The 9,830-nt window shown below is 44.2% G+C and overlaps 1 protein-coding gene across 1 annotated transcript in view; it reads right to left on the bottom strand.

Moving 5' to 3' along the window:
- Positions 1 to 928: 928 nt before the first annotated feature.
- The window catches only part of ptchd4 (patched domain containing 4), a gene marked incomplete at both ends in the record, with an annotated part of 73,590 nt that continues 64,688 nt past the window's right edge, over positions 929 to 9,830 (bottom strand). Inside the window, one exon of the mRNA XM_080744202.1 lies at positions 929 to 2,604. Within this exon, the coding sequence (XP_080600328.1) occupies positions 929 to 2,604 (1,676 nt within the window). The remainder of the gene's footprint in view (positions 2,605 to 9,830) is intronic.

Below are 9,830 nucleotides of genomic sequence, written 5' to 3'. Positions count from 1 at the left end.
CAGATGGAGTCTCTTTTCTCCACATCCCATGAACGAATTTGATGAATAAATGAGAACACTTCCCTTGAGAAGCTTAAATATTCCTTACTCCCGTTTTCTGTTATGACTGCAGAACTAAGCCTGAACATATCCAGTAATAGGCTCTATGCACAGCAGCCATTTTGGAGAGAAGTTGGATGGTCTTCTCACTTCCTTCAAAGGTGTTACCAATGATAGTAATGAAGGATCTGTTCCATTTCATGTAGCACAGTAGTTCTCAAACCTTTTACTTTTGCATTTGGTTCCATATTTGAACACTCTCAAGAGGGGTCATTTGAAACCCCCAAGGAACCATGAGGGTCCCTGGACCACACTTTGAGACCCACTGAGTGTTTCTAGTGAGCCAACATGCACAATATTACAGCACCCTGACTCTGTTTGAACAGAATGGAACAGAGCCTTCATTAGTATTATTGGTAACACCTCTGAAGGAAGTGAGAAGACCATCCAACTTCTCTCCAAAATGGCTGCTGTGCATATAGCCTATTGCAAATGTTCAAGTTGACTAGAATATTTATTTAGAAATAATTCAGGTACTGTTGTTTGGTCCTCCTAATACATATGAATTGTTGTTTTTAATTCGGGAATACCTGGGAAAGAGCTTTAGGACCGTGAGCATTTTGCAGGTTTTGCAAATGAGATACACTGTCCAGACTGAAGGACTGATCAATTGGGTCTGCTCTCTACTCTGACCAGCATGGCTGCTGTTGGCTTGGGGTTCAGGAGTGCCTCACCCCCCCCACATTATCAGGTCAGGGGTCATCTCAGAGACCTCTGGACCCCCTCCCCGAGAGGTGCCTCCTCACTATTGGACAGCCTAACACCTCTCATCCACCAATCACTTGATGGATACCTGCTGATGCTCACTTTTTCACGTTAACGACCCAACTCAAACGTTAGTCACATGATCAGGGTTCTCCCTGACTTCGATGCACTCGATCTCCTCCCGTTCCCGCTCACGCTCCCGCTCACGTTCCCGCTCCCGCTCTTTCCGCTTGGCTCGCTTCTTCTTCGAGCGTCTCTTTTTGGACGGCGGGAAGAAGGTGAGGAAGACGGGCATCATGACGAAGCAGTGCAGCACGGTGCAGCCCGCGGTCAGGAGTGAGCACTTGAACAGCGTGTAGGTCAGGTTGGAAGGCACGAAAACCAGGGGCATCATCCCGATGACGAAGCAGGAAGCGTTCTGCAACACGGCCGCCCCGTGCTCCTCCAGTGCCGACTTGATGCACTGCGTCCTCGTGTGTTCGGTGGCCAGCACAAAAGTGTACAGGTGCGGCGCACAGTGATCCATGGCGAAGTTCAGCGTATAAATAAGGCACAGGATTGAGATGCTGTCCATGCCGACGTTCCAGAGGGTCATCAGACCCAGCACGCCCAGCTCCACGGACGTGACCGTCAGGATGAGCCAGAAGTTCCCCAGCGGGTTGATGACGAGAAAGAACGTGAGGATGAGGATGGTGAGCACGCTGAAGCCTGAGGTAAGGATGGGCGATATGACCGAGGAGCTGTAGCGGTCCATGAAGACAAAGGTGGGGTTGAAGGCGATGAACTTGATGCTGTTGATCAGCATCAGTGGACGCAGCTTCTCCAGCAGCTCCACCACCTCCTCGCGCTTCTTCTCGGTGGTGCGCGCCACCAGGTACATGCGCGAGGCGATGATGTCATACTCGTCATTCTCGCGGTTCTTGGAGAAGATGATGTCCTCGTTGAAGTGCTGGTACTCCGGGCTGCGCAGGAAGGAGCCCTTCAGGATGGTGATGAAGTCGTTCTTGGTCGACGCGCTCACATTGACCACCCGCAGGTAGTGAAAGAAGTTGTCGATCCAGGAGATCTTGTTGAAGCCATGACTCAGTGTCTTCAGATGCTCCTGCACCGTGGCATTCCAGTACTCAATGGGTTCGTAAATGTAGAACCCAATAACGGGACTGTAGTTACTGAAGTACTTCTGCTGGGTGAGCGCGAAAGCCACACTCGGAGAGTTGCTCGCCATCAGGTTCACGATGTTCGACCCGTCGCTGATTTGTAAACATCCCATGAAGGAGAAGGAAGCGTAGATCAGGTAGAGGATGACGACGAAGGGCTTGACATACGTGTTGGTAATCCACTCTGTGTAGTGCTCCCGCAGGAAGTGCTGGATGAAGTGGTTCTGGTACGGGATGGTGTCGTGGTGCGTGGTGTGGTCGTGGCCGTCGCTCATCATGGTTTTGAACCACGTGGGCTGGCGGTCCAGGTACTCCACCGAGGGGATCTTGCAGCAGAAGACGCTGTGGTAGCGGTTCTGCTCGAGCTGCCCGGCAAACACCAGGCACGAACCGTAGAAGGAGAAGACGTAGAAGTAGTTGACCAGGATGGCGACGCACATGCTCTGGCAGAAGATCTTCACCGACTCGATGTTTGTGAAGGGGCTGGCGCCCATGCCGAAGGTGATGATGTAGAGTGAGCTGGTCATGGTGTAGCATACCATCACATCTGCAAAGGCGTCCGCCACGCGCTCCTTGAAGGGAAGGTTCTCCCGGGTTCTCCTCCATCCCGCCAGCAACTCGAACACCCCTTTGGTTCCATGGCCTGGAAGAGAGGAAAAAGGACATGGTCATTTACCCGACGATTACCGTAATTGCGATTAACGAAGAAAAAGAAAACATTCCTGTTTTCTGTGTCAAAATTGCAGGATCATACAATTATGATTGTAATTTACATAAATATTACACTGCTTATGACACTGTGATATCACCCTAGTAGTCAGTGTGTAGAGTTAACAGGATTTTTACATATAGAAGAGGATATACGCTGATTTTAGTCCTTGAATAATTAATCCGCTGTCTACCACGCACAGTACAAAGGTAAATATAAGAATACTTTATTTAATCTAAAATATCAACATCATCTTCCACCAGGCTTATTCAATTCAAGCAAGTGAAATCTGTTCGATTTCTCTCCAGTGACAAAAATAGACATGAACACACGGTTCAAAGGCATACAGTACAGTATCCTCCATAGTGTACAGTCGACATGGGAGTGCCCACCCGCCCACACATACAGTACAGTACTGCTTATGTGTGAAGTACTAAGACCATCTTTCTGCTGTGCCAGGGAACATGTTATGAATTCCTAAACACCAGAATAGATTCAACATGCATCTGCCACCTATATATTGCAACACAAGTGGACCGCAGTGGTTTTGACCCATCCAACTGGTTCTGTGTCAGCACAGGGTTTTTTTTTTGAGCGGTGGTCACACCGTCTCCATAGCGTGGCCGTGTGTGTATCCGTCCGTGTGTGTCTGTATGTAGCCTGCAATACCGTTGAGTGATCAGAGAGGTGCTGTTGAGCAGCCTTGAAATGCACACACACACAGACACACAGACACAGACAGACACATGCACACGCACACACACACACACACACACACACACACACACACACACACACACACACACACACACACACACACAGCCTTGAAATGAGTGGACACCACCGCTCACACTGGTGTGATTTTTTTTCTTCTTCAAATTAAACAAAAGGACAGGACAGGAAGAGGAAAGTTGCTATCCATTGACAGCATTAGAAATACCCCCCTTGTTTTACACAGAAGGGGAGCAAAAAAACAAATTAACTAAAGGATTAGGCCAAATATAATGAGTCAGGTAGATGGCTCTGCCTGCCTTTTGTTTTATTAAGCCGTGTGACGACTCAATTAGTTTGTGTCAGCTGGTTAGAGGACGTGTAGAGAGGAAGGAAATTCACACCCCTGAGTTTTACTAACATCGTCTGTATCCTTTTCCACTCGCCGGGTTAGCAAATAGGACGTTAAGTAGCGTGTCGTTTGCTCAACGTGATTGGAAAAGCACCGGGATCCATTACGGTGATTGATGAGACACAGGTGTTGGTGGATAATGGAGAGTAGCTCATCCTGTAAAGTAGAGTTTCTCAAAGAATGAGTCGGGACCCATTTTGTGGGTCGAGGACCGATTTTTACGGCTCCCGAGTAAATATGACTGAAAAGTATGATTTTAAATGGTTACGGTAATTCATAATGGATTTTTTTGTAACTCTGGCACCAATGTGTCTTTTGGGTCTCAGATGAAAAGATTTGGGAACAAATGTTGTAAAGTATATTTGGTTGGTATCAATGCTGTAAAAGTATGAGTGCCCTTATGGGTTAGTGAAGTGGTTTACTGGTCCCACAAAAAAAAAAAAAAAACATTTTCCCATTAGACTTTTACAAAAATATTTATAACAATTATGTTAAGCCGACAACCAAGCCATCCAGGATTGCAGTGAATCATGACGATAAAACCTTTGATCCTATGTGAAAACATATTTTAATATGATTCACTGCAATCCTGGATGGCTTGGTTCTAGGCTTAACATAATTGTTTTTTGTTTTTGTATTTTCGTGAAAGTCTTTGAGGAAAATGAACAGGAGATTTTTTAGTGGGACCAGAGTAGTCGACTCTGGTTTGCTATTTTGAGGACGCTAAAATGCGCTAAACGGCCCTGAATTAGTCATGGGTGTGGTTTGGGCGTTACATTAACTAAGACAGCTGAACGCATCACCCTAATTCAAGCCCTGTACAACGAACGCTGTCAAAAAAGCCCAGGGAATCATCAAAGATCTATCCCAACCGCAGTCTGTTCAAGATGTTGCCACATGGAAAACGACTACGCAGTCTCAAAGCTACTAGCAACAGACTGCAAAAAAGCTTCTTTCCACAAACAATCAGGCACATGAACAAACTGTCAAAGGCGAGAACAGTCCAGGGCAAAAATAATCGCTAGCCGACGTCCGTCCCCCCTTCCGCCATCTCCCCATCCCACTCGTCCCTTCCCTGCACTATTATGCTCGAGCCTCACCTACAGTACATAAATAGATACTGTGAGGCTGAACTGCACCTACTGTACATAAATATACTGTGAAGTTTTTAATTATACCAACCTGTTGCACATAGAACACACTGTGAAGTTGTTTACAAAAAGTTAAAGGAGCTATAGTCAACTTTTTCTTGAAAAACGGATGCTAAAATAAAAATAATGTTTCGAAAATATTTTATAAAAAAATAAGCTTCATATATGTGTTTCTATTAAAAAATGACCACAAAAAGCGTAAAATAATGATAAAATAATAATTTTGTCCATTGTCAGACCGACACTTTGTTTACATTCTAGTCTATAGACTAGGATGTAAACAAAGTGTCGGCCCTACAATGAAAAAGTTGACTATAGCTCCTTTAAAGTACAGTAGCTACTACAGGGAAATAATGCCATTGGTATACACGATATACCAAACTTTATGTACAGCTAAGGATGCTTTTTTCATTCTCTTTGCTCTTTTGCACTCTCTTTCTTTCTCACGTCATTATTACTTATTATTCTATCTTTAGATGTGTTGTTTTTTGCTGTTTTGCTTTTATTTTATATATGCCACAGCATTGTTTGGGGACCGTACCTATGTTCCCCAGGTTCTATGTTCCCCCTTTACCACCTAAACCTAACCTTACAGTAAAACTAACGCTAGTGAATGCTAACCTGGTGCATTTTAACCTGTGGGAAACATAGAACCTGGGGAACATAGGGTGGATCCCATTGTTTGAAAGGAAGCTGAACAAAAAATAAGTTTTACTCTTATGTACAAAAGACGTAACAATAAAGTACAACCTAATCAGAGTATCGGTGGCCATTCCCTGCAGTGTGAATGTCCCTTCTTCAACTATGGAAGAAGGGACATTTATATTCAGAGCTATAACACTTGATTGCTAACATACATTTTCATCAACTGCAGCGGCTATTTGAAAGGACATCTCCAAAATGAGGACAGGTTCTTTACATCCTACTTCAACTACTTGTTACTATTTCATATCTGCAAAAGCTACCCTGGAAAATCTGATTTCCAAGTTTGCATGGCGTCACACTGCGGTACACTGTGAACTTGTAGATCTGATATTTTTCGGGGGTAAAAGTGCATGCGCGTTTGGAGAGAGAGACATATCTACTCCTGTTGAAAAAAAATGTTGACACTCGGCTAATTACCAAAAACGTATACATCAGTTACATTTTTCTGATTTAACTGCCATGTAAACTATTCGATATGAACCCAACAACGCAGAAAATTCTTTAATGAATGTACAAAGGAAAGGAAATTATTTCGGTCATTGATTCACATTTTTGTTTTTCAAAAGCTTGCCAGAGCTATGTTGAGTTCTCAGTGCAACATTTATCAATTCTGCTTTTGGGCAAGAAAAGTATACTTGCAAATCCTCAGTGATACACGAGCAACTCCACTTGGGAAATATCATAAACGCATTGATACAGTGCTGTATCTCTCTTTTATAGTTGTCTCCAAAAGCCTTGTTGAGTGAAAACTGAGATGGCAATGGAATATAAATGAGGATGAGGTGAATTGAACACATTGAGGAGCACAGACATCAAAAGCCAGAAAGATGCTCTCGACTGTGATCTGCATTCAGACACATGTCGATCTAACAGGCTTCTCAGACTAAAGGAGGAGACAACATGGCCTGCAACAACAAAGGAGAATGATGAGCAGGTAAACCTGAGGCTTTTCATGTTACTGTAAGTGGATGAGATACGTGTTACTTTCGTGGCCCCGAAGTCAGTCACAATTTGTGCTAATATAACTGTTGGTCACACGCCTTGCGGTGCGAGGCGTTGTGTGCTTGTAGAGGCTATTTTCCCTAGTTTAAAATGTAAATTTTAAATGCTAAATACAAAAGGTTTTGGACATACAAGGCAACGACAATATTCCCAATAATCCTTTTGAATAATCCTTTTGGGGCGAGAGCTCAATTCTTTTGTCCCCTGGCTTTGTATACTATTGTATGGAGCTTACACCCAATGTACTCCAGGCTAAATAATACAACCTGACAAAGTCAGTGGACAATCCAGACATATAAATCAACGAGGGGGTTACAAGATACAGTGAGAGGGAGCACGGGGCCAGGAGTGTGACTTCAGCTCAATGCTAATCAGCTTCTTCGGAAACCGAGATGCTCGGACTGTCTGCGATGCATGCTGAAGGAGGCAAAACCCACTGCCTGTTTACTGGCAGATGGATGGAGACGAAACGGGGGGGTTTGAATGAGGGAGAGAGATTACCGTACTGCCGTTTGCAGCCTTGGCTATTGCAGTAATAAAATTCAACTACTGTCACTGTGCTATTCCCAAAACAATGTCCCACAGACACACAAAAACACACAAGTACACACAATTACAGAAACACAGTAGACATCGTGGCCACAGTCCATCTAATGATTCTCTCTTTCTCTCGCATGTATGCACGCACGTACACACACACACACACACACACACACACACACACACACACACACACACACACACACACACACACACACACACCATTTTATGATGGCAATGTTATGAATGAATTGATTTTTTAACCCTAAAGCCTGAGTTATAGTTGGAGTAGTTGCATGCTGCTGTCACACACTGATCTACAGGCTCGAAACATGTTGCAGCACGATTGGTTTGTGAATTGCTGAGCCATCAATACTATGTTGTTGCAAAAAATAGAAAGAAAAAAGCAAGCCATCTGCTTAATTGTCGGACTGTGGTTTCCGAATCTTGCACCTCCAAATGAAAAATCGATCTGCATTTGGTGCTTGGCCTGTTTCTAATTTTTGGACCATGCAGGTACGTTGTCACCTGCACAGATGTATTCGGTGATTGTACTCGGTGTCTATGTATTTTAAAAAAAACAGACAAAAAAACAAGAAAAAAAGGTGATTGCAAATGTGCGCATAAAATGTGAAATGTGGAATGTAAAGATTGAGATCATTGCAATAAAAAGTATTAAAAAAAAGAAAAAACACTGCACGGATCTAATAAGAAGGGCAGTTTGTTATAGCAGCCTGTCTTCTGGGCTGTTTTCAGCCAAGGGTGAAGTGGTGATGTGGAAGAAATACAACAACAGCCCCACCCCCCTGCCCAACAGCAGGCCTATAATGGAGACCCTGGCTGCATCCGTGCTCCCCTCTTCCCCTGGTAATGCACCGAAAAGGCTCTGAGTCATTAAACTAAATTACCGCTCTAAAACTTTGGTGGCACGGGGCCCCTAAAAAACAGATTCATCACAACGGGGGGAGCGCGCAGACGTGGCTTCCCCCCTCCTTGCCCCGCCCGCCCATTGCAGACTCTTCGCGTCTGTTCGCCGGCACGCCATTTTTTTTTTTTTTTTTTGTCATCTATAGGTGGAGAAGATGGACGAGCCAATATTGCGAGATGTTGGTGGAGCCGAGGGTCCTTGCTCAATTGTGGACCCAAACTCAATAAAAACCGATAAGGAGATAAAGGGAGCGCGGGACGATGTCGGAAGGGGAGTTGTGGCAAAAAAAAGCAATCTTTGTGTCCAAATCCAATATGGTATTGTAAAAAAGAAAAACAGTGATGTGCCATTTCCTTGTTTTCCCGAGAGTTAGTTCAGGTTAGTCTGACTATTTCATCCTTTTCCTTTGCACCTGCAGAATGCAGCCCCCACAGTGCTAGCTGATGTTATGTTGGCCTATACAGCTCAAGAGTGTTGGTGTGTGAGCTAATCCTGCTGCAGTGTCTTACATGGTTAAAATACAGAAGGACTTAAAGAGGTGGTGCCATAGTTTTGTACTTTTTCTGGTTTACATGTGTCTAGGAGGTTGACAGTATTTCATTAGACCCCCTGGTGTGGTTCTTATGAGCAATTATGTATTCTCTTTGTATTTTGGGTTTCTTCCTCGAGGCTGCCACCTTGTGGGTCAAAAGTGCCGATCCAAAAATAGAGTAACATCATATAATCAGCCCCTTTTACCATTCACCCAACACTGTGGGTGTGGCTAACTTCAGCTGGGTTACCAGACCACCCACCATGACAACCAGGCATACTTAATGAACTGGTGGGTGTGGCCACATAAAAACCTAGTTTTAACTCTTTCTGTACACTTTTTTTTGGAAAAAAATATTCCTCCAAGTATAATCATAATACCTGATAATCATGTTTTGGCAGGGGGGAAATCATGGCACCCCATCTTTAACAAGAGAAAAAATAACTGATGTAGACATTTGAATTACTGAAGGACTGAGGGGAAAGCCCCAATCAGACGAAGGGACAAATATCGTAAGAGGAGAGAGATACAAGTAAAAGACAGACACAGGGTAGGGTAGCAAGCAACCTAATGAGGAAGGAAAAACATCAGACGACAGAAATAGGAAACAGTGACAGACGGAAGCCCTAATGAGAAAGAGAAAACAGTGAGAGACATAAGGGATGTGTGAGGGAGAGACGGCCTCCAGCCAGGTACCACAAGTGGGGCCAGTCCGTGCCAAGGGCCTGTTGTGACTAACATCCTGCGGTTAGGAAGGCCTGTGCCATCTTGGACTAACGGTGACCTTGGGACACTCGATGAGGGCTGCTCTCTTTTCTCGACAGTGTTTCTAATAGCTGTGCATGCTGGTTCTCAAATCTTTTATTTTGACCATCATAACTAAATCATCATAACATAACTACGGCCATACTCGGCCCTGATTGGTCGAGGACTGGCTGGCCAAGTCTGAAAACCGAATCTAGCTATTCTCGTAACATGGGCCATGGTGGAAGTCCTTATATGGTCAGCACACATTAGAGAATGAATGAAAAATGTACCAATTATATTTTTATTTGAATGAAATACAATCACTGAATATAGCTTTAACTTAATTGTATGAGTTGGCATTACATTTGGTTTGACTCGATCTATTCCAATGTGAAAATAGCCGATCTACATGCTCAACGCCTCGCAACGCGA

Source organism: Nannobrachium achirus, assembly GCF_963921795.1.
Source record: "Nannobrachium achirus genome assembly, chromosome: 16".
NCBI lineage: Eukaryota > Metazoa > Chordata > Actinopteri > Myctophiformes > Myctophidae > Nannobrachium > Nannobrachium achirus.
Note: the sequence above shows the minus strand (reverse complement) of the source record. Positions and strands in the feature narration are given on the sequence as shown.